Source organism: Oncorhynchus mykiss, chromosome 1 (genome assembly GCF_057628025.1).
Source record: "Oncorhynchus mykiss isolate SJ-2025 chromosome 1, ASM5762802v1, whole genome shotgun sequence".
In the NCBI taxonomy this organism is placed as follows: domain Eukaryota; kingdom Metazoa; phylum Chordata; class Actinopteri; order Salmoniformes; family Salmonidae; genus Oncorhynchus; species Oncorhynchus mykiss.
The window spans coordinates 29,697,458-29,723,510 of record NC_143022.1 but is presented as its reverse complement, the minus strand read 5'-3'; the positions used below and the strand labels follow the sequence as shown (position 1 = coordinate 29,723,510).

The following is a 26,053-nucleotide window of genomic DNA, read 5'->3' as shown; positions in this document are numbered from 1 at the left end:
AGGGCTGTAGTGGAGCAGGTTGAGAGCTTCAAGTTCCTTGGTGTCCACATCAACAACAAACTAGAATGGTACAAACACACCAAGACAGTCGTGAAGAGGGCACGACAAAGCCTATTCCCCCTCAGGAAAATAAAAAGATTTGGCATGGGTCCTGAGATCCTCAAAAGGTTCTACAACTGCAACATCGAGAGCATCCTGATTGGTTGCATCACTGCCTGGTACGGCAATTGCTCGGCCTCTGACCGCAAGGCACACAGAGGTTAGTGCGTACAGCCCAGTACATCACTGGGGCTAAGCTGCCTGCCATCCAGGATCTCTACACCAGGCGGTGTCAGAGGAAGGCCCTAAATTGTCAAAGACCCCAGCCACACCTGTCATAGACTGTTCTCTCTACTACCGCATGGCAAGTGGTGCCGGAGAGCCAAGTCTAGGACAAAAAGGTTTTCCAACAGTTTTTACCCCCAAGCCATAAGACTCCTGAACAGGTAATCAAAGGGCTACCCGGACTATTTGCATTGTGTGCCTCCCCCAACCCCTCTTTTATGCTGTTGCTACTCTCTGTTTATCATATATGCATAGTCACTTTAACTATACATTCATGTACATACTACCTCAATTGGGCCAGCCAACCAGTGCTCCCACACATTGGCTAACCGGGCTTTCTGCATTGTGTCCCACCCACCACCTGCCAACCCCTCTTTTACGCTACTGCTACTCTCTGTTCATCATATATGCATGGTCACTTGAACCATATCTACATGTACATACTACCTCAATCAGCCTGACTAACCGGTGTCTGTATGTAGCCGCGCTACTTCTTTAGCCTCGCTACTGTATATAGCCTGTCTTTTTACTGTTGTTATATTTCTTTACCTACCTATTGTTCACCTAATACCTTTTCTGCACTATTGGTTAGAGCCTGTAAGTATTTCACTGTAAGGTTGTATTCAGCACACGTGACAAATAAACTTTGATTTGATTTGAAACTAACGGCCCTCCAGGACAGCTACAGCACCCGATGTCACAGGAAGGCCAAAAGGATAATCAAGGACAACAACCGCCCGAGCCACTGCCTGTTCACCCTGCTATCATCCAGAGGTCAGTACAAGTGTATCAAAGCAGGGACCGAGAGACTGAAAAACAGCTTCTATCTCAAGGCCATCAGACTGTTAAACAGCCATCACTAACATAGAGTGGCTGCTGCCAACATACAGACTCAAATCTCTGGCCACTTTAATAAAATTAATAAATGCATTTAATAAATGTATCACTAGTCAATTTGAATAACGCCACTTTAAAACTGTCTACATATCTTACATTACTCATCTCATATGTATATATTGTATTCTATACCATCTACTGCATCTTGCCTATGCCGCAAGGCCATCGCTCATCCATATATATATATATATATATATATATATATATGTACATATTCTTATTCATCCCTTTACATTTGTGTGTGTAACAAGCATTTCGCTACACTCACATTAACTTCTGCTAACCATGTGTATGTGACCAATCAAATTTGATTTGAACATTTGAAACATCTTTATCCTTTTGTAACCTTTATGAGTGCAATGTTTACTGTACATGTTTTTTTTTAATGCTTTTTCTTTCTACTCACTTTTGTTTATTGTTTATTTCACTTGCATTGGCAATGTAAAATAGATTTCCCAAGCCAATAAAGCCCCTTTGAATGGAATTGAATAGAGAGAGAGAGAGTGAGTGATTGATAGAGAGAGAAATGCCCCACTCAGGTAGGATAATCTTTCAGAACTGGCACTGTAGTATGGGGATGATTATTCCCAGTGTTTTCCCTGGTTGTTTCTTCTTCTCACACCACTCCCTGACAAAAGTCAAATGGAAGACCAGGCAGTGAATTCATAGTTTCATCCCTATGGAGAAAACGTGGCTTAAAATAAAGACTTTCAAGCTATCTCGGTTTATCTGGCGATCTTGTGTGTTGTTGAAGGGGTGGTATACAACCAAGACAGAATTAGTGGTATAATTAGATTGAATCTATTATATTATCAATTTCAACCCCATGTAACTGCTTTATACGTTAACCTAAGATCTACTGACAGGCCATTATTTATATTAAATACATTTCATCAACCAAATGCATTTCATTGTTTAATAACATCATGCTGAGATATAACCAGGAATCCCACCATTGACTAACATAAAAAGAGATGGAGAAATCTTAAAACTGCTTAAAACATTCAGGACTCTGTCGCACGCGCAGCCCTTGGGAAGCAACCTTACGAAACAAGAAAACCCCAATATTTTTAAGTCTCTCTGAAAGATCATGCTAATTTTGTGTTTTCGGTCCGTTCTTTAAAATCAAAAAATGATTGGCTACATTTTATATTTTTACTTGATTGTAGCAAAAGTCCAACTGCAGATGATACAAATGTCCTTCTCCAAATATACACTGAGTATACCAAACATTTGGAACACTTTCCTAATATTGAGTTTCCCCCCCACTTTTGCCCTCAGAACAGTCTCAATTTGTTGGGACATGGATTCGACAAGGTGTTCTACAGGGATGCTGACCTACGTTGACTCCAATGCTTCACACAGTTGTGTCAAGTTGGCTGGATGTCCTTTGGGTGGTGGACCATTCTTGGTACACACAGGAAACTGTTGAGCGTGAAAAACCCATCAGCGTTGCAATTCTTGACCCAATCTAGTACGCCTGGCACCAACTTCCATACCGTGTTCAAAGGCACTTAAATCTTGTGTCTTGCCCATTCACCAAACATTGCATTACACAGTAAGAACCTCATACTAATGGTCAAGCATGGTGGTGGTAGTGTGATGGTTTGGGGATCCTTTGCTGCCTCAGCACTTGGCGACTTGCCTTAACAGAAGGAACCATGAATTCTGCACTGTATCAAATAATTCAAAAGGAGAATGTCAGGCCATCCGTCTGTGAGCTGAAGCTGAAGTGCAGCTGGGTCATGCAGCAAGACAATGATCCAAAACACACAATGAGATCTACATGAAAATGGCTAAAAAGCAACAAATTTGAATTTTGGAATGGCATTGTCTAAGTCCAGACCTAATCCCAATTGAGATGTTGTGGCAGGACTTGAAACGATCAAATCATGCTTGAAAACCCACAAATGTCGCTGAGTTAAAGCATTTCTGCATGGAAGAGTTGGTCAAAATTCCTCCACAGCGACGTGAGAGACTGATCAACAACTACAGGAATCGATTAGTTGGGGTCATTGCAACTAAATGTGGCACAAACAGTTATTGAGTGTAAGAGGGCAATTACTTTTTCACATGGGGCATTGGGTGTTGCATAACTTTGTTTATGAAATACATTTTTAAAAGTATGTAATAGTTGTGTTATTTGTTCACTCATGTTCCCTTTATCTAATATTAGGTTTTGGTTGAAGATCCGATAACATTCACTATCAAAAATAAGGGGGCAAATACTTTTTCACAGCATTGTAAGTTGCTCTTATACCTATGCATAATAACAGTTCCTATTCTACTTTTGTAATTACAAATCCACTCTCAACTCCATTGTTTTGCAATTCAAATGCAATCACTAAAGTACTGTAACAGCATGTTAATAGAGTGTTATTACTAGTGTAATTACATCGTTACTTACTACACAGTAAAGGATTACCTATAATAATTTTGGAAACACTGAGGGGAAACAAGAACATGACTGGATTGATACACAGAAAGAAAACACCCATGAAGCAAAGGCTGCAGGCATATAGCTTTGATCAGCATGGCTACAGACAGTTACACATCCTCAGTGAGTACACTGTCAGCATTCCCTGTTTCCCATATTATTGAAACTGACACAATGGGATCAAAATACATGAAAATGAAGGGGCCAGAGAGATTCTCTCTGAATAAGAGTAATGAGTTGAGCCAACAAGGAGTTAGCCAGCCATCCGTTAGCTTTACATTATTTAACTTAAAGCTTATTAAGAGAATTCCCAATAGAGCTTGAATTAAAGATGAATGTTGATAAACAGTTTACTTAGCGACTGTTATGTAAAGCAATAAAAAAGTGAGTGAGAGAACACTCAGATCTATTATGCATTTATTGAACTTCACCCCAATGCGCTAGCATGTCTAGTGCTCTATGACAGACAGGTCGGGCTGGATCGAGTCCTTCATGCACAGAGTGGAAATGAATTGACTTCCTGGAAGTAGTTAAGCACATGTTGACAGAATGGAAGTTCTGACACACAGAAAAGCGCTGGGTGAGATAGTGACAGAAAACTCTGACACTATGGTAAGTCTCTCTCTTTCTCATAAATTAGCTTTCTGTGCACATTGATCCCTCTCCCCATCATCCCCTCTGATGGTGAGTAAGTGAGAGGCTCATTGTAGTGGACACACGCGCACTGACCCACTCTGGGAGTTAATTTGTTTTTATTGACTAGATAGAACACCTGCGTTTCCAGCTGTAACTTATCATGGTTAGCACAGGCTTCCAGGGAGCTGAGGCTCCATGCTTACAGCCACTCATCAACAGATGGGAACAGGGAGACTTTACATCACTGTCCAACCCTAGTGTCCCCAAAAAACACTCTCTCTGACCTTTGCTGAGCCTTATGGTACACAAGGTTAGATCAGGTGAGTGAGTAGTGAGTACTCAGTAGTTGGTGCATTTCCATACAGGATTTATCTGTGTTTTACCCAAAAGGCTCAGACTTTTCTGTTTACATCTACGCGGGCCGGTATTCGTGTCTCACTGGGCCATGGCTCCGGCAGACCTGCTCTCACTTGGGGCCAATGCCAGGCCACTGGTACTTTTAGATTTAATTTACATAACAATGACTAACTGGGAACTTTAAGACCTTCTCACAAAGCAACTGTTTATGCAGAGGTTATGAATTCTGCGTTCCACAGTCCTCACTGTCAGTCCTAGCTATGGAAACACAATATCCCTAGTTTTACATAAAGGTGTATACACTAATGTAACACTGGTGTTACAGTCGCAAAGGAGCTAGGTGTGATCTACTGAAGTTCACAGCTATATTCATATTTTTCTCTCCTTCACATCTTTGAAGCAAGAGAGCAAATCAGGGTTTTGATTTAATTTTTTCTTTGATTCTCTTTTCATTTCACTCAAAGAGAACTGAGAATTTCCAATCAATATGCCTCACTGTGAGTTTCTACTATAAGCCCCACAGCAGGCAAACACGTCACACCAAAAGGACACAACGATCCTCTCACTGCAGGGCAGTGTTACCTCCGCTCTTACTCATTTCCCCCCTACAACAGACAAGATGAATGAGAACACTCATAGTAGCAGTGCGTGGGTAAAATCACTGCTGAAGCCAGAAAAAAAGCCTATTACAACTTATATGTTGTGATAATTGCGTTGTTTGCTCTATAACCTGTTAGCTCATATGCCTTGCGACCGTGATATATAGGCCTAAAGGTCGAGACAATAAGACATAGTGGCAGAATAAATTCAACCACACCTTTGTTTCATCACAAAACCGGAGAGCAACTTCTGTCCAGTGAAGTCGACAAAGCATATTGCAAACAGTTACATGACCTACAGCATGGTCAAGCAAGTTAATGTTTCCGAATTTTCAGACCACTAAACTACTATTGATTTAGAACCACGGAGAGTTACCGCAAGTCGCAAAGAAAATTGCCTCCACTACTCCAGCACCATTTCAACATCATCAAATCACCTATGCTTAGTCTAATACAGTGACAACTAAAAGATACCAAAAACAATTTAGTCCAATGTAAGCTAAATATTACGTGGCTGTCCATGGTTCTGATTTCTGTGTGTGTGTGTGTGTGTGTGTGTGTGTGTGCACGTTCGTGCAAGTAGGAAAAACATGTTGACTCACCCTACAGTACTTCTAGAGGAACGCCAATGCCATCCTTCATGTTGATTAAACGGTCTGTCACTCTGTCATTCAGTACATGCTTTGATTTTTTGTTGTCCTAGGCTACCTGGTTAAAATGCTTGCTCGCTCGCCTAACTTCCTTTCATGGGCAACGTTAGTTAACATTAGTCTTCTACGGCTAGCTACATATTGAACTTCCCCCCTCTCCGGCCAGGGGCGGCACAATGTATGAATTAATGGTTGGATCAGAATCACTGTTATAATCATTGGCCAGTAGGGAGAATTAAGTAAACCACAAGGCCAAATCCCTATCTCCATCCATGGATAATTTAATAAAGCGCCACTGGAGGACAACAACACAATTCAAGTTGTTTCTGTCAATGACGTATATTCTCAATGCGATTTGAAGAGTGACGCCAAATCCAAACTGACTTCCCTTCATACTTTTTGGGGGTGTGCCAGGACCATTCGCAGTTGACATCACTCAGTTTAGCGCAACGCTAATTGGCTATAATTTTAAACTTTTTTATCAAGGGAGGCCAAATGCTCACCGGCGGCAACAATGTCATACTCTTTTGGACCAGACAGCATCTGAAAGATGGCCTACATATACCGAGGGGCACTGTTTCGCCTGCTCGAACGCTTTCTCCGGTGAGATACATTCAGCCTTGCGAATTGAAGGACAATTATGAAACACAGAGAAGAAAGATAAAATAGTGTGTTTTTCTTTTTTTCTTAGTCAATATTTTTGGGGAAGCCTGGCTTCATGAATACACGTCACTGAACATTAATGTTCTGATCGAACGACCAACGTTTACCACTGCCAGTTCTTACTTACAGTACTCCTTATGACTTAGTTACAGTTCATGAAGTGCAAGTTAGTGTACATGCATAGTAAAGATGATATTAATAGGCTTGCTTTGCTGGGAATGATTATCACTATGCCTCATGATCTGTTGCAAATATTTAACATATTCCATACATCACTGAGAGCGATTTGTCATATTCCTGGAATTCCCGTGGGAGCTATGTCTCAAGGTGCCATTGCAGGGTACAGTCACCGGGAACAACGTGTCTTGCATTGATCCTAGACCAGCGGTAGAAAAAGTACCCAATTTTCATACTTGAGTAAAGATAAAGACACCTTAATATAAAATGACTCAAGTAAAAGAAATCCAGTAAAATACTACTTGAGTAAAAGTATTTGGTTTTAAATATACTTAAGTATCAAAAGTAAATGTAATTGCTAAAAATATACTTAAGTATCAACATGTAAAAGTATAAATCATTTCAAATTCCTTATATAAAGCAAACCAGGCGGCAGCATTTTTTAAAATATATATTTTTTAGTTTACGGATAGCCAGGGGCAAACTCCAACACTCAGACGACATAATTTACAAACAAAGCATGTGTGTTTAGTGAGTTCGCCAGATCAGAGGCAGTAGGGATGACTAGGCATTTCTCTTGATACGTGCATGAATTGGACCATATTCCTGTCCTGCTAAGCATTCAAAATGTAACAAGTACTTCTGGGTGTCAGGGAAAATGCATGGAGTAAAACGTTTTTTAAAAATCATTAGGAATGTAGTGAAGTAAAAGTAGTCAGACATATAAATATTAAAGTACAGATACCCCAAAAAACTACTTAAGTAGTACTTTCAAGTATTTTTACCCCCCCCCCCCCCCCCCATCCCAAGTGGGCAACCATAGAATCTGCTGTCTAAGCTGCACTGACCTTGGGGTGATGGGGTCCAATGAAGTTATGTTCTTCCTCAATAGCCCTTTAGGAACACAACCACACACAAACTGACACCACTGAATCACACACAACTCAGCAGTGCTAGAGGACACAAGTTCCTGTAACTCAGAACAGAAGTATGTCGATCTATCCAGAAATATTCATTCTCAGCCTGGACTAAGGGTGAAGAGTCGAGGTGTGTCACGCTCAGCTACCGTTTCATTTCACAGTGTTTGTTTAGGGACTCCACACCATGCTAAGTTCCTGCTGGAGAGAGGATGTGGGGAGTGGGTGAGGGTAATTATTTAATTATTGGGGCAGGGCTGATGTGAAGATGTGTGTGGAGAGCTCAGAGGGACGTTGTCTGATGAATCATATGGTGGAGAAATTCAGGTGGAGAAATTAAATTCCTCCCCATGCCTCCCTGTATGCTCCTTAAAGTGTAAACTCTACAGCAACCAAACCAGAAGCTTAATTTGCAAACAAAGGATTCAGGAGAGGCGCTTTATACTGCCTCACTTAATTGTGAAATTGTGGGATAAAGTGGATGCAATTCTCCTGGAGAGCCTGAACCTGATTTAATGAGGAATTAATGTCTGCTCCATGTGCCTGTGTACTGCAGTGAACTACCTTTAGAACACTTTCAAACCACAGAGGCATAACTTCTGGAGAGGGGGGAGGGGGGGGTAGAGAGAGAGAGAGAGATAGAAGTGATGAGAAAAAGAGAGTGAGAAATAAACATATTGGTATGGGATGCTGCTTCCAAAGCTTGTGGTGTATGTGCATAAATTAAATTGCATTTTTCTTTTTACACATAATTTTGATGCGAAAATAACAGTTAGAGTTGAGGGATTGCTCTGATCCGCACTGACAGAAAGGAGTATCTAATGCTTGTGCGCATCCGGAGGCTCAGATGTTTAGATGAGATACTGGGCTACTCTCTGGAGAGTCTACCAGGGTAAAGCAGATGAGATTCATTCATGATTTATTTCCATAGGCATGTTTTCCCTATTATATATATTCCCCAATGAATAGTAGGCTATTACATCAGCACCCCCCTTAGAAGAGGGAATCAAGGTGGCTGTTTCAATTGTCCTGATAAAGCATACAACTATTACAGAATACAGATAAGCCAATATAATGCATAGGCTATTATGAGAACTAGACAAAGCACTTTGTTCATCTAGAATGTTGCATTCATTCTCACACCACACACACTGACGCTTCGACTGCGCGTGACGATCTAGTGTAGTAGGCTAGGCTACCCGGTACCCAATAACAAAGTGCATGTGAATTCAAATGTATTAGAATAGATGACCATAGAGTACACTATAGGGTAACTAGCCTCCCGGGGTAACTGCCCCATCCCCCATAGTTTGTTTGCCTTAGCATGACTATCATCCTCATACCACATTCTGACTAAACGTTGCATTTTTAGTGTCAGAAACTGGACATTGTTCTTAGGGGGCTAGTTACCCTGATATGGACAAGTGAGAGTAAAAAACAAAACAATTGTTTACTTGAAATTAAAGTCAGTTGCCACATATCTTTACAATCATGTAATTTATTTTAATCTGTAATCTATTTTCCCCACGTCAGAAAATTAATTTTCCATTCAAACATTTAATATATTCTAACTCAATTATTTCGTCCCTCGGCACCGAGCAAATTTGGAATTGGAACCTTTTCCGGTGTCCACTTTCGCACGACTCGTTCCCCCATAATTACGAGACGCGTTTGATAAACGCCACTTGTGAACCCCCAACATAGTACTAACAAATTAAACACTTATTTATACGGAAAATGTACATTTCTAAAAGTAAACACTTACTCAGATGGAGAGCAACAGGCAAGAAAAGACACGCGTAATTCACGAGCGATACCATTCTGCTCAGGCAGCTCAACTCCGGAAAAAAAGACCACGTCCAAATGTTACAATCCGTTTGCTGAGCAAAGCTACTTTGCTACCTGCAACGGTAGTACTACATAGGTGATACAGTATCTCGCATCTTGCGCAAGAGAAGAGCGCCTACTCACTCCTATGTGCATCTAGTGCGCGTGAGGGAGGGCGCATTTGTGTGACCAGGGCACTCAATCTCATCTCTATGTATCAGTAGATGGATATCGGTATATACTGCATAAGTGTAATTTTACTCTCAAAACTCCAATAAACCCATGCTTGTCCTCATGAAAACAAACATTCGTATGTCAAAAACTTACCATCTTTGTTTTTCGTACGAGTTTACGCAACTGATTCAAACGCGGGCTATTTATTATCTTGACAAAATGTACAAACTTCACTGTGGTGTCAAATAGGAGACGTGAAATAAAAAAAACACTGAAATCCATTGAAGTAATTAATTTTTTTATTCCAAAATGTCGAGGGTAAAATATACAACACAATCCAAGCACAGGGAACAAAACACGATGGAAATAACAAAACGATCTACATTGGTCCGGATAATACAGGATAATATTCCTTGTAAACTAGGATTTTTTTTATACACTGTATAGCGTTTATGTGCAAGCTTCCTATCAAAATACAGGTCTGTGATTCTTGCGGCTTAACCCTGATCAATATGAAACATAAAAGTAAAACTACCTAAGAGCATGGAAACCATCCGGCTTTTACACTTCAGGTCACAATTGCTATTCCAAATGAACATTTGTTTAAGTTAATCGAGCACTCAGTGAAAAAGGCTCCGTTTCCAGAAATCCAGATATGTAACATTCAGTACAATAAAGGATGGATAGTCCACCTACCTGACCATGGACAGATTCGTCCTCTAACTCTCAACCTTCTGCAGAAAAATATAAACGAGATTCATGTCTGCGTTATGGCTTTGTAAAACAGATGGCTTATAACCTTGAAGACAGTGGTTTGCCTTTTTAATGCATGATCCCTCCAGAGCAGGGATTGGCAACTGTCGGCCCGCAGTCCTCCCCTTCGAAGGCCCCCCCCCAAAAAAAAAGAACTCAGTTGGGGTCTCAATTTACTGTTGCATGTTAGAATAGTAGACTAAAGGTGCAGTTTCGAAATGTGGTTGTGCATCAGCAGTTTTACTGTTGTCCGTCACTGATAGTAAGTCAATTTGCTCATGTCAGCAAACAAAAATAATTCAGATTGCCAGGTTAGTTTAGTGACCAAGTATCTAAACAAATAATATTCTAATTACCTTCAGGGGTTCCCATTGATATGGTTGTCTCACTGAGATACCATTTTAAAAATAGCAAAGATCTTCTCCACCCCATGTCGAAATGTGTAGAATTGCACGAAATGAAACTAAAAAGAAAAAAAAACATGTTTATCTGCTGTCAAGAGGAACTAAGACGTTTTGCTTGCAATGTGTGTGGGGTATGGATGTGGGTACACGGACTCAGGTATCTGCAGCCCCTCGTTTGTTCAGATCACCCATCCCTGCTCCAGAGTATGCAGGCATGCCTAGCGTTTTGTCTATCAATCAAATCAGCAGCTAAAGATGATCTGGCAACTATACACTGAGTGTACAAAACTTTAAGGACACCTACTCTTTCCATAACAGACTGACCAGGTGAATGCTACGATTCCTTACTGCTGGCACCTGTTAAATCCACTTCAAATCAGTGTATCTAAAGGGCAGGTTAAAATATTTAAGCATTCGCGAGATTTTATTTTGCATACCTTTATTTAACTAGGCAAGTCAGTTAAGAACAAATTCTTATTTTAAATGACGGCCTAGGAACAGTGGGTTAACTGCCTGTTCAGGAGCAAAACGACAGATTTGTACCTCGTCAGCTCAGGGGTTGAATAGTCCAACGCTCTAACCACTAGGCTACCCTGCCGTCCCAATGGATTGTGTATATGTGCCATTCAGAGGTTGAATGGGCAAGACAAAAGATGTAAGTGCCTTTGAAAGGGGTATGGTAGTAGTTGCCAGACATCGATTTGTGTCAAGAACTGGAACACTGCTGGGGTTTTTCATGCTCAACAATGGTCCACCACCCAAAGGACATCCAGCCAACTTGACAACTGTGGGAAGGATTGGAGTCAACATGGGCCAGCATCCCTGTGGAATGCGTTCGACACCTTGTAGAGTCCATGCCCCGACATATTCAGGCTGAGGAGAGGGAGTGCAACGTATTAGGAAGGTGTTCTTAATGTTTTGTACGCTCAGTGTATAGTGTTCACTGATGAAACTCAGTACTTGAAGCAAAGAAAAACAAGTCAGGAATCACCTTTTAACAAGTCATGATAAATAAATTGAACTGCCAAAAGGTGACCATCACTATAGTCAAACTAAAACATTCTGGCCTAGTTACATAAGCATGTTGTTTCAGGACTAATGTGCAGTGTACGGAATGGCAAGAAACACTGCCAAGCTTAGCTCACACTGCCCTATGACACCATATTCTGTTTTAGGTTTGAGGAATTTTAAAACAGATGACATCAGAACCACCATAAATAATAACTGTACATGCAATTAGATGGCAAGACATCAATAGCAGAGATTGACATTTTGGTATACACTAGACAAGTTTAGAATAGGTTTAAATGTATCCTATCGCTCATACAGTGAAGTGGAATCACATACCCAAGCAAATTTAGATAAAACTTATTCTAGCAAGCCCCTATTGTCAAATAATGTTTGTATACCTAACGCACAGATTCTCTCGCTGTGCCATTTGAGCCCTTGTTTGCAAAGGAAGACATTGATGAGAGGTACGAAAAAGCCCAGTCACCAACTTTTAGTCAGGCAAATAGTTGGTTTACAAATGGCACAACAGACTAAAGGTGGTGGATGGCAAATTCCCATGCGTGAAGTACAATAAGGCACTTTATAGAAAGGTTTTGTAGCACATAAAGGGTTTGAGATGGAAAACCTACAAAGTCTTATTCACTTGAATCTGTGTAACTTGAATGGTTACAATAAACTGACCACAGTGGCAGAGCAGGCATTGCGCAATTGACGTTCATAATGCAACCCAACATTGGAGTGTCAAAGGTCTGTACCAGGCCCCACCCCCCCAGTTTTGCTGTACGTTTCCACTAGACTTTGTAAGCGTATATAGAAACCACACATTTTCACAAAGGGATGTCCTCTAGAGACCAGGATAAGTACATCAGGTTTACACACATTACTTGGGTATCCAAAAGCAAGCGAGACATAAATCAGTAACAATATGTTAGAAGCATTTACTATGGATGATAATTACTTCAAATAAGTCTGAGGAAGTATATGAGTCATACAAATGTTAAGGACTGTTGAGAGATATATTTTTTAAAAAGGGGGCACAAAAGAAAATAAAGATTTCAGGGGCATGAGTGAATTTCACAGAGGTTCCATCAACAACAACAAAAAAGTTGCCCATGACCCTATAAAACTGTACAAGGACAGCCATTTCAGTTTCTCAGACTCCATAAGCATACTCCTGTCCTCTTTACATAGTAATATGGTCAGTCTAATATATAGGAAAGAGCAGAGAAAGGCTTTATTACAATACTAACAGTGCAGATTCAAAGCCTACTGTAGAAGTCCCTCAAAGCAAAATACCATTCTGAACTAAAGTCAGAACTTTGGATTTAACAGAATGGTTGAACATACAGAAAACATAATAGAACATAAAGGGCCCATCCATCTGTTTAAATGTCTACATTTAGGATTGTTTTTGTCCCTCTAACGCTTGCTGCTATGACAGGGAAATGGACTGAAATAAGAAAATGGCAAGGTTCATAGATCTTATGATGAACCGGGGTTTCAAACTGAGAAAAATCCTTTAATCTACAAGTCCAAAAAGGGAAAAACCAGTCAGTTCTTGCCATTTTTACCACTTAAAAAAATGAGGATTACAAAAAATACATTCAATTGCAATGTATAATGCATCAGAGAGAGCCGTGGGTACAGGAAGTTCAGAGCAATTACACAACATGCTCACAGCTCTAACTAAATGCCACTCCCCTCAGTACCTCAATGAAACTCACTGCACCTTATTCTAACTGTATTGGAGTAGAACAGGAAGAGAAGGGGCTCCATCGATGGGCACCAAGTACAGAACTAGTGATTGACCAGGCCCTGAAGCATCATCACCAGGCGCCGGGCTCTCTTGCTAAGAGGACTGTGTGGGTCCTGCTGCAGGAACTGGAACAGTTTCTGTCGGACCTGGGACAGCACAGTACTCATGTGGTCTCTCGTCACCGGATCACCATGGTCCAGGTTCATCACAGCATCCTCCAAGTAACTGATACAGACAGAGAAGTTTACCGTGGGCTTTCAAAATACTCAAATAATACCATTTAAGCCAATAGTGTTATTGGCTTGTGTGTACCGACAAAGTCACCTTTATTTCCTTGCAGCCGAAGGCAAAGATTTGAATGGCTTGATTAAAACAGAGTAAATGCTGTCTTGTGACTGATCACCCAGCAGCACTGTCCCGTTATCCAATCCAGATGGCTCAACCCAAATGAATCCCATCAGATTGTTTTAATTTTATATCTGTAGACCCAATCGAATGCATTTAAACCTCTAAACACAGTTAACTCAATGGTAATCTTGGGGTTTAAGAACCATTAATCTCCATACACTCAAAGTGCCCAATTACTCTATAATTTCAGCTAAACCCCCCCCCCCCCCCCCCCCCCATCAGGTCTCTTCTCTACTAAACCTGATATGCCTTTAAAAGCCATTGCACGCAAAGTAAATTTTTTTGGGGGGGGCGATAACGATGAAATGTGCATGATAAAAGATATGAAATATTCAAGAGCAGCACATCTCTTCTGTGATATATCTTACACACCTGGTTTAAAACAGTTGCACTGTAACAGCCAATCAATACCATGCATGAAGGCATTGGACTGTATGCAAACACCCTTTAGGTGTACAGCCACACCCCACACACAGATTCATTCCCACAGATGGCGTAGATCTCAACAGCTGGCCAGTATCAGGCTGATAGTTTTTAGGGTGCAATTCAAACTGGATTGAGACTGGTCATTTGAGCTTTTAAAGAGCATTAAAGGGACTTGGCACGTCATTGTCTGGACATTATTCCCATATTCATAGGCCCATCCTGTTCCCATAACACACATTTGTTAAGTGGGCCAGAAGGGTGAAAAGCATTACAGCTGCAGTTTGATACAGCTCAACAAGGAGCAAATGTGACTAAGGGAACCCTCCCCCACACAGGGAACCCTCCCCCACACAGGGAACTAAGGGAACCCTCCCCCACACAGGGAACTAAGGGAACCCTCCCCCACACAGGGAACTAAGGGAACCCTCCCCCACACAGGGAACTAAGGGAACCCTCCCCCACACAGGGAACTAAGGGAACCCTCCCCCACACAGGGAACTAAGGGAACCCTCCCCCACACAGGGAACTAAGGGAACCCTCCCCCACACAGGGAACTAAGGGAACCCTCCCCCACACAGGGAACTAAGGGAACCCTCCCCCACACAGGGAACTAAGGGAACCCTCCCCCACACAGGGAACTAAGGGAACCCTCCCCCACACAGGGAACTAAGGGAACCCTCCCCCACACAGGGAACTAAGGGAACCCTCCCCCACACAGGGAACTAAGGGAACCCTCCCCCACACAGGGAACTAAGGGAACCCTCCCCCACACAGGGAACTAAGGGAACCCTCCCCCACACAGGGAACTAAGGGAACCCTCCCCCACACAGGGAACTAAGGGAACCCTCCCCCACACAGGGAACTAAGGGAACCCTCCCCCACACAGGGAACTAAGGGAACCCTCCCCCGAATGTTGATCTGCCGTTCATCTGCAGTTTGTTCGGCGGGGCGTTTTAGGGTCAACCTGACATCTGACATTTTCTCTTGATTCAACATGTCGAATCAGATTGCAAATGACATCCGGCGCTCTAAATCAGAGGTGCTAAGTACTCTCAGCCGCCAAATTCAGACGTGAGTTATATCATTCTACTTGAAAGTAAGTCTAAGAAGCAGTAGGTCTGTTCGATGTGCTCAACTAAAATTTTATTTTAAGGTCTTTTACAGTGCATTCGGAAAGTATTCAGACCCCTTAACTTTTCCCAAATTTTGTGACCTACAGCCTTATTCTAAAATGGACTAAATAAATGTTTATCCTCATCCACACACAATGATAAAGCGAAAACAGGATTAGACATTTTTACAAGTGTATTAAAAATTAAAAGATACATTTCTTATTTACAACTATTCAGACCCTTTTCTATGAGACACGAAATTGAGCTCCGGTGCATCCTGTTTCCATTGATCATCCTCAAGGAATTGTCCGTAGAGCTCCGAGACAAGATTGTGTCGACGCGCAGATCTGGGCACGGGTAGCAAAAATTGTCTGCAATATTTAAGGTTCCCAAAAACACAGTGGCCTCCATTCTTAAATGGAAGAAGTTTGAACCACCAATACTCATCCTAGAGCTGGCTGCCTGCCAAACTGAGAAATCGAGGGATAAGAGCCTTGGTCAGGGAGGTCACTGACAGAGTTCCTCTGTGGAGATGAGAACCTTCCAGAAGGACAATCATCTCTGCAGCACTCTAACAATCAGGTCTTTATGGTAGAGTGACCAGACGGAAGACACTCCTCAGTAAAAGGCACATGACAGCCCAATTGGAGTTTGCCAAAAGGCACCTAAAGGACTCTCAGACAATGAGAAACAAGATTCTCTGGGCTGACCAAGATTTAATTATTTTGCCTGAATGCCAAGTGGCACATCTGGAGGAAAAGAGTGAGTGAAGAGTGAAGTATGGTGGTGGCAGCATCATGCTGTGGGGATGTATTTCAGTGGCAGGGACTGGGAGACTAGTCAGGATCGAGGCAAAGATGAATGTAGCAAAGTACAGAGAGATCCGTGATGAAAACCTGCTCCAGAGACCTCAGGACCTGACTGGGGTGAATGGTCACCTTCCATCAGGACAACAACCCTAAGCACATGGCCAAGACAATGCAGGGGTGGCTTTGGGACAAATCTCTGAATGTCCTTGAGTGGCCAAGCCAGAGCCCAGACTTGAACCCAGTCTAACATCTCTGGAACGACCTGAAAATAGCTGTACAGGAACACTCCCCATCCAACCTGACAGCGCTTGAGAGGATGTGCATAGAATGGGAGAAACTCCCCAAATATAGGCGTGCCAAGATTGTAGCGACATACCCAAGGAGACTTGAGGCTGTAATTGATGTCAAACGTACTTCAACAAAGTAATGAGTAAAGGGTCTGAATACTCAGGTGAAATATTTATATAAATTAGCACAACAAAAAAATCTTGCTTTATCATTATGGGGTAGTGTGTAGAGATTGAGGGGAAAAAAAACATTTTAGAATAAGGTAGTAACAAAATGTGGAAAATGATGCCTGAATACTTTCGAATGCACTGTATTTTAGATTTTTTGCACCAGCCGAAACAATATTTTTGGTTATGGAAAATATATATTCAACAGCTATTTAGATAGTGTAGAGAATCATTGTACTCTTATTTTGTCACAAAACTGAAATCAAGCTAACTATTACAGTTTTAACAACCAGGAAATTGCGTTGCGATTTCAGCATAGCACAACTTTAAAGGGTAACTCTGCCACTTTTCAACCTCATACCCTCATTGACCTCATTATCTACAGCACCTAACCAGTGTCTACATATGGGGAAAATAGGTGCATTTCTATGTTGTACAGGTTGATAAATTAGTTTCTTAGTTTTAATCCCAACCTGTGATGTCATACAGAAGCATTTTTAGGACCTTCTCTACACTGGTTTGGTGCAGGAGATAATGAAAATGAGGTTGAAAAGTGTTCCTTACGGGAGGCCCGTAAGAGCACAAACCCGATTAAGATCAAACAAAAAAATCTAATCTCAAGCTGCCCATGGCCGACTTATTACATCCAAGGTGTGTAAAAATTTACTTTGATGTGTTCTGAGTGTGTGTTTGTATGTTTTAGCATGGGTGCATAGAGGGGTCTATGACGAGTTTGAGCATCAAATCTGTGGGTTACAACATGTTCCTGTGGGTGCACATGCATACCTGATCTTGAGCTCAGAGCGTGTGGCCAGGTTAGTGGACAGCTGCTGTATGAGGGACAGCAGCACTGGCTGGATCAGGGGGCAGGGATGCTGGCCAAACACCTGCTGGGAGTCAATGGTCTCGCACACATACAGAACCAGGTTCAGGTCAGAGGCTGACAGGGCCTACAGGGGAGGGGGTTAGAGGAGATGAGATCGATCAGACACCAAAGGTACATTTTAAATGATGCCCTTGGACATCCCCATGCAGTGGAAGGGAGAGGCTGTGAGACCTGATGGGATGGGTAGGTGCTTGGGCGGTATCCTGATAATCATAGTCCTTTTCTTATGCCAGGATTTACGGTATTACCGGCATACTACACAAGGGGCGCAAAAAAAATGCAAGAAAAGCCCACTGTGCCTCTACCAGAATACTAACAAAATTAGAACAGCAAAATCACAGATGCTTTTAGCTAAATGCTAACGAGTGAAAACAAACATAACTAATTGCAAAGACAGGCAAATCCAGCTCATAAAGTTATACAGCCTAGCTAGTAGCTACCGAATGATATTTTCGGTGAGTGTGGACATTTACAAGTGAAAGAGAACAAAATAAATTTAGCAAATGAACAAAGTTGTGATTCATACTTTTCTGAAGGAAGAGCAGCATGTGTACACAGAGCAGAGGGGAGTAGAGGAGAGAACAGAGGAGGAAAAAAACACTAGTAGGAAGCACAGGGGGAAAAATGGCAACTGTACAGATTACAGAGTTCTTTGACTTCTCAAACATGGCAGAAAGACATAAGATATCTGGTGGCAAACATTTAGTATTGAATTTCATAGATGTGTTACTTCATCACCTCACAACAGAGACTCACTGATAGATATAGAACTCTATGGACTCACCTGCTCCCGCTTTCTCCCACTGTGCCATTTACAAACAAACACGTGACTGGCTCAACTGTTCTGGGGAACTACAGTAAGCTTGACCGGTGAAATGAAGAACTTAATCTTCTTTATCTCCTAACGTATTGCACAAGTTGACTGCAGGTATCAACTTAAAAAGTAGCTACAAATATTAAGTTTCATGAAAAACATTTGAAATAGTTGACGGTAATGAAAAACCCTCCAGTGTTTTTTTTCCAAATGCCCTGGTATACATGTTACAGTATACCGCCCAAGCCCATGGCGGTGCATCAGGGAGCAGGACTCTCACCTGTTGGAAGGCCTGGTTGAGCTGTCCCTGCTGCAGCAGCTGCAATATGTTGGCCTGCTGGGCCTGGTAGTCGAGGAGTGGGGTAGGGACGGGCGTGCCTGCAGCAGAGCGCATGGCCTGCATGATGCTGGAGGTCACAGCTGCCTGCTGCTCCTTCATGGCCATGCTCACCTCACCCTTCACTATGCGCTGCACCTGGGTCAGGATCGATTCCTGCAGGCTGGATGTAGGACAGACAAAAATAGGCACAGTAATATGAACAAGGAATACTATCAAAATATTTACAGTGCATTCAGAAACTATTCAGACCCCTTGGCTTATTCCACATTTTGTTAAGTTACAGCCTTATTCTAAATTGATGAAACACATTTTTCCCACCTTATACACACACACACTACCCCATAATGACAAAGCAATAACAGGTTTAGACATTTTTGAAAATGTATTAAAATAAAAAACCTCCACATAAGTATTGAGACAATCTGCTATGAGACTCAAAATTGAGCTCAGGTGCATCCTGTTTCCATTGATCATCCTTGAGATGTTTCTACAACTTCATGAGTCCACCTGTGGTCAATTCAATTGTTTGGATATGATTTGGAAAAGGCACACACCCGTCTATATAAAGGTCCCACAGTTGACAGTGCATGTCAGAGCAAAAACCAAACCATGAGGTCAAAGGAATTGTCCGTAGAGCTCAGAGACAGGATTGTGTTGAGGCACAGCTCTGGGGAAGGGTAGCAAAACATTTCTGCAGCATTGAAGGTCCCCAATAACACAGTGGCCTCAATCATTCTTAAAATGGAAGAAGTTTGGAACCACCAAGACTCCTCATAGAGTAGCCGGCAGGCCAAGCTGAGCAATCGGGGGAACAGGGCCTTGGTCAGGGAGGTGACCAAGAAGCCGATGGTCACTCTGACAGAGCTCCAGAGTTCCTCTGTGGAGATGGGAGAACCTTCCAGAAGGACAACCATCTCTGCAGCACTCCACCAATCAGGCCTTTATGGTAGCGTGGCCAGACAGAAGCCACTCCTCAGTAAAAGGCACATGACAGCCTGCTTGGAGTTGGCCAAAAGGCAGCTAAAGGATTCTCAAACCATGAAAAACAAGATTATCTGGTTTGATGAAACCAAGAATGAATTCTTTGGCCTGAATGCCAAGCATCACGTCTGAAGGAAACCTGGCCCCATCCCTACTGTGGCAACATCATGCTGTGTGGATGTTCTTCAGCGGCAGGGGCTGGGGAACTAGTCAGGATCGAAGTAAAAATGAATGGAGCAAAGTACAGAGAGATCCTTGAAGAAAACCTGCTCCAGAGCGCTCAGGACCTCAGACTGTGGTGAAGGTTTACCTTTCAACAAGACAACGACCCTAAGCACATAACCAAGACAACTCAGGAGTGGCTTCGGGACTAGTCTCTGAATGTCCTTGAGTGGTCAAGCCTTAGCCCGGACTTGAACCCGATCGCACATCTCTGAAGAGACCGGCAAATTGCTCTCAATCCAACAATACAGAGCTTGAGAGGATCTTTAGAGAAGAATGAACCTCTAAATACAGGTGTGCCAAGCTTGTAGTGTCATATCCGTGAAGACGCAAGGCTGTAATTGCTGCCAAAGGTGCTTCAACAAAGTACTGAGTAAAGGGTCTGAATACTTATGTAAAATGCGAAATTGCCTTTATTTTTAATAAATTAGCAAACATTTCAAAACCCTGTTTTTGATTTGTCATTATGGGGTATTGATGGGGGGGAAACTATTTTAATAAATTTTAGAATAAGGTTGTAACCTAACAAAACATAGAAAAGGTCAAGCGGTCTGAATACTTTTCAAATGCACTGTAAAATGCTTGAAAATGTGTCATTTCCAAAACACTTTATAACAATCAAAACACTTAAAGTTATTCATTCCCACATCCTAAAAAACAAAATCTATAAATGCAAGCGCTATTTCATTAATTGCTTTGCAAATTTATGGTTCAATTGAAATTAAGCCCAGGATTAAGGTGTTTGTTTTTCTACTGAACCAATCCATTACACAGCCACTCAACATGGCAACCCAAACTACTTGCTAAGGCATCTATTAGGCATGTCTGATCAATCACAAAAAATGTTTAAAAGCCTGGTTGGACTTACTTTCCCACCGTCATGTTGAGCTGGTGCTGGACCTCCGAGCGGACACTTGCTGTGACAGTGGTGGCCAGCTGATCCGTAGAACTCTGGAACGTGTCAATCATCTGCTGCAGCTGGCCAATCATAGGGTCCTGGCCCTCCAGCTCATGCTGCTTCCTGCTCTTCACATGGGTCTCCAGTTGCTGGATATCTACAGAGGAAAACAAATATCCTCAGTATGACACAGTAAGATCTGTCAGGCATATTCAGATGTGCTGTTAGCACAATATAAAAAAAAAACAGCTGAAAAAAAATACAGCAAATGTTTATCAATACATACATCTATGTTAAGAGCAGTGGGCTTTGTATGACAAATGCAACAAGTTAAAAACTAGGCTAAGTCCATGACCTTGCTCTTGGGTGAAACTGCATAAAGTGAAGAAAAAGCCTGAAACTCTGAGTTAATAATTCGTAATAGGATTGTCATACACTCATGGGTTCCCTGCTTGAAGCTGTCATTGATCTGCTGGAACATAGACTGGCAGCCCCTCTCAAACACAGGCAGCACAATGCTCTGGAACGCATCTTTGTAGGCAGCCTGGATAGGCCCCTGCATTGCCTCAGCAGCTGCCCGGCCGATTGCATCTGTGGTGTTCTGCACAGAAAGGGATGCAAAGGCATTTGTGTGTGTGCATTTTGACTGAAGACTGAATAAGTGAGCTATAAGACTACTTTACATCCTTTGATCCAATGACCAACCTAGGCTCTAGAGCAGGGCATGCTAAACTCTTTGGGCCCAAGACCCCATTTTGATATCAGAAATCTTTTGCGATCCCATAGTTAAAAAGAGATGTAATCAACAGCCAATGTTAACTTTTTAATTTGGGGCTATATTAAAAATCACTGACAGTTTTTAAAATTCAATCTGAAGGAAGTATAGTTTGAAGGGTTGGAACCTAAATTATTTACTAATCGTTTCGTTCTGAACAGAACATTGCCTTTTTTTTCTCCCTTTTTCAATCCACTGACTAGCAAAATAAAGTTTTGAACTGGTTCAATCCAAAAGTATCAGTTTATATCATTCCTTTTAAAACATAAAATATTTTTATTTTCTTTACATTTAGCTCAACATTAAACATACTTCACCAATCTGCACAGCTAAAGCAGCTTACTGTGGAGCAGGTAAGCATCTTAAAAATATACAGGAAAGTCATTAAGAACAAATTGTATTTTGCCGTAAGAGCATGGTTTAATCATAATGCAAGACAAACACACGGTGCTGTAGCGCGAGAGAAGCAACTGTATTATACAAACCTTAACTTTGATTGAATAAGTCAAACCAACTCTTCTCTAATTAAACATCTGATCCTAATTTCTGAATTACGTTTGTAACGTGGTCAGTAGGCTACAATAACCTCTGCTTCAGTGGGGAGGGGCAGGTAGCCTAAACACACACCAGCAAAAATGTTCATAGGCGCACCCCTCTGAACGTTATTAAATAATGGTTCTGTTCCGGAACAGTATAGATCACTTTCGATCTTTTCGGTTCTGTTCCCTGACCCGGTTCCAACCATTGGTTTGAAGTTACTTCAATGCATCAGAAAGGTATTGGGAAGTTTAGGAAAACGTCAAGGAAGATCAGGCAATAACTGCGTATGATCTTTTGTGTAGAAATAAACATGATTGCCTTCAATGATGTTCTTTCCTCTCCCCAGTTATTGGATGCAGATTTTGTGCCTGGTCCTGTCCACTCTATTCTAACGACACCCGCAAGGGCATGTGAGCATTGTAGAGGGAAAGAAAAGGCATGTGTGTGTCTTAGCTTTAAGCAAATGGGGTCATAATAGCTTATAGCCCCCATTGTTCAAAATGTAGAGATACATTTTGTAGGAAGAAAACCCCTGTCACAACTGCTATAAGCAAATATCGAAGGTAAGTCAACATAACGTGGTTCTATGAACTAAGCAGCGCATTTTTTAAATCCCCCCTGAATTTGTTGCCACCAACCTTTGACTTGACGACTTTGCTAACGTTCTCCTTCAGTGCTGCCTCCACAGTCGTCAGCTTAGCAGCGATGGTGTTATTCATCTGGGCAGTAACAGGCTCCAGACTCTTGATAATAGCTGTTAAGTAGCAAGGGCAAACATTTACTTCTCAGTGATTATACAGTTAACTTCATTTGATAAAAACTGTCGAATAAGTTAGGAAGTGTACTGACTGGGAGGAACAGTTTTCTTCATCTCCTCTCGGAGAGTCTTGTCCAGACGGTTACACAGGGTGTTGTTGAGAGTTTGAGCCAGCTGCTGGGAGAGATGTTCCTGGAGTTGCTGGTTACGGTTCTGTCCCTCTGCTAGGATTCTCTCCATTCTCCTCTCTGAGAAACACCGCCGGGTCAAGGATCAAACAGTGGGTTGATAAGGAAGTGCTTCTGCAACAAAACAATGTTCTTAAAGATGCAATATGCAGAAATGGCTCTGGCATTTCCTGGTTGCTAAAACTAATAGTTGGCGTAATTTCAGTTTGTGTGACAAAATAAGCATATAAACCACTAAAATATTTTCCATAACCAAATATATTGTATTTTCAGCTGGTGTACAAAACTGAAAGATGCAACATTTTTACTTGCGAACGAGAAGAATAGCAATAGCGCACATAGAAGCAATCTACTGCTTAGACTTGCTTTCAATGACAATGACAGACCAATAACTAATTTCTATGTGAATTTGGTCAGATTGCCCAATAAGTTACATATTGCAGCTTTAAATTAGGCACCTTTCTAGATGAAAAAGCATCTTTATTCATGTGAATTGAATTCCATTTAAACTACAATATCTGCATTCATAACACTATACACTACATGGCCAAAAGTATGAGGACACCTGCTCGTCGAACATCTCATTCTGAAATCATGGTTATTAATATGGTGTTGGTCCCCCCTTTGCTGCTAGAACAGCCTCTTCTGGGAAGGATTTCAACTAGAGGTTGGAAAATTGCTGCAGGGACTTCCATTCAGCCATGGCTGCTTCCATTCAGCCACAAGAGCATTAGTGAGGTTAGGCACTGATGTTGGGCAATTAGGCTTGGCTCGCAGTCGGCGTTCCAATTCATCCCAAAGGTGTTTGATGGGGTTGTGGTCAGGGCTCTGTGCAGTCCAGTCAAATTTTTCCACACTGATCGACAAGCCATTTCTGTATGGCTTGTATTTCTGTATGACCTTTGTGCACAGGGGCATTGTCATTCTGAAACAGGAAAAGGCCATCCCCAAACTGTTACAACAAAGTTGGAAGCACAGAACCATCTAGAAAGTCATTGTATGCTGTAGCGTTAAGATTCCCCTTCACTAGAGCTAAGGAGCTTAGCCCGAACCATGAAAAACAGCCCCAGACCATTATTCCTCTTCCACTAAACTTTACAGTTAGCACTATACATTTGGGCAGGTAGCGTTCCCCCGGCATGCGCAAAATCCAGATTTGTCCATCGGTGAAGCATGACTCATCACTCCAGAGAAAGCGTTTCCACTGCTCCAGAGTCCAATGGCTGCGAAACCTATTTCAGTTCTTGTGCTGACGTTGCTTCCAGAGGCAGTTTGGAACGAGGTAGTGAGTGTTGCAACCGGAGGACAGATGATTTTTACACGCTATGCACTTCAGCATCGGTGGTGCCGTTCTGTGAGCTTGTGTGGCCTACCACTTCACGGCTGAGCCGTTGTTGCTCCTAAAAGTTTCCACTTAACAATAACAGCACTTACAGTTGACAGGGGCAGCTCTAGCAGGGCATAAATTTGATGAACTGACTTGTTGGAAAGGTTGCATCCTATGACAGCACCACGTTGAAAGTCACTGAGCTCTTCAGTAATGGCCACATTACTGCCAATGTTAATCTATGGAGACTGCATGGCTGTGTGCCGAATCTAATTTGAAAGAGTGTCCACATACTGATAGCCATGTAGTATAACTTGCAGTGATCATCTCATACAAAACTATATAATTTTCAATGGTACCACTACATAGGGAGGTCTAGGAGTTGGCACTGATTGTAATTTGTGACATGTCCCAGTTGTAAGGATACGTTCATGCTCCTGCTGGCTGACCATGACGTGCTCCACATGGGCTATGACAGAGCTCTGCACGGCGTCCATGTGGCCCGTCACTCTCTGCAGCAGCTCTAGCTGACTCTGACGGAGATCCGCTAGCTCCCTCTGCTGGTTACGCAGCAGCATCAGCAGCTCTTCCTGCACCTCAGGATTCATCTGCAACAGGTTAGATCAGATTACACCATGGTGTCTAGGCAAACCAGGTAGAATGTATCATCTAATTATCAGGGAACAAATGGTATTGCTGAAAATGTATGTATAATGGACACATCTTGGTGCCAGTATTATAATCACAACTTAAAGATAAAAAAGTAAGTGAATCATATTCATTCAGCCATGATCGCTTACCTGATGTTGATGGTTATGATGCTCAGGCTGCCTGGACTGAGAGGCATGAGATGCATCCCTAAAAAGAGAGAAGGCAAAGAGGCCATTAGACACAGAAGTAAATATCAGAGAATAACATTATGTGGTAACTGTCATGGTCATCACCCACCCGTCATCTTTTTTACTCTTCCTCTTGAGTTTAGGGGAGCCTCTGGGAGAGCTCTTCCACTCCTTCACTGGCAGTCTTTGAGACGACCTGGCTCCACAGTTCCCGGAGGACGACGCTAGACTGGCCACCTCGTCATCATGGTCACTGTGTGACAGGAAAACAAAGCAAGAGGAGTTTAAGTGCCCACAATAGGTGGTGATAATGGGTACACGGCATGGGTACAAAAAAACCTGTGCAGGTTTAAGATGAACATTAAATCAGAATCAAGAATACATTTAAATGGAAACTTTAATCAAACATTGACTTCCAAAACACAACAAATACTGCATCCCTCCAGGACCAGGGCTATTGACAACGAAAGGGAAGTTCTAGAGATGTAACTATCTTACCTTTGTTCTGCACTGGCGTCCTGACTGTCATTCTGGGTTAAGTGGTAGGTGCGTCTGTGGTATGGAGAGGACATGTGTCTGTCCTTCATTTCCTCCCTTGAGCTAAAAGCAAGAAATACCATTTAAAACTAAAAAGCCGATTTGTGTAGGTTCTTCAGGTTGCATGCATAGGTAAAGACACTATGCCTATGTCCAC

At 42.1% G+C, this 26,053-nt stretch overlaps 2 protein-coding genes across 4 annotated transcripts in view; both read right to left on the bottom strand.

The window, feature by feature from the left end:
• Positions 1-9,677, bottom strand: part of nrn1la (neuritin 1-like a) — a 56,544-nt gene extending 46,867 nt beyond the window's left edge. Inside the window, exon 1 of one of the 2 annotated variants that reach the window (XM_021597865.3) lies at positions 9,423-9,677. In XM_021597865.3, coding sequence (XP_021453540.1) covers positions 9,423-9,477 — 55 coding nt within the window. In that variant the 5' untranslated portion in view covers positions 9,478-9,677. Of the gene's footprint in view, positions 1-7,588; positions 7,820-9,422 lie in introns of those variants that run through there. The other variant, XM_090222712.1, reaches the window with a different exon arrangement.
• A 262-nt stretch (positions 9,678-9,939) lies between these two features.
• Positions 9,940-26,053, bottom strand: part of LOC110520482 (enhancer of mRNA-decapping protein 4) — a 41,304-nt gene continuing 25,190 nt past the window's right edge. For both annotated transcript variants that reach the window (XM_021597833.3, XM_021597842.3), the window contains exons 19-29: positions 25,858-25,959; positions 25,469-25,612; positions 25,321-25,378; positions 24,948-25,128; positions 23,098-23,253; positions 22,887-23,002; positions 21,369-21,534; positions 20,904-21,090; positions 18,773-18,992; positions 17,579-17,742; positions 9,940-13,807 (exon numbers count right to left, since the gene is read on the bottom strand). In XM_021597833.3, coding sequence (XP_021453508.2) covers positions 13,624-13,807; positions 17,579-17,742; positions 18,773-18,992; positions 20,904-21,090; positions 21,369-21,534; positions 22,887-23,002; positions 23,098-23,253; positions 24,948-25,128; positions 25,321-25,378; positions 25,469-25,612; positions 25,858-25,959 — 1,678 coding nt within the window. In that variant the 3' untranslated portion in view covers positions 9,940-13,623. The remainder of the gene's footprint in view (positions 13,808-17,578; positions 17,743-18,772; positions 18,993-20,903; positions 21,091-21,368; positions 21,535-22,886; positions 23,003-23,097; positions 23,254-24,947; positions 25,129-25,320; positions 25,379-25,468; positions 25,613-25,857; positions 25,960-26,053) is intronic.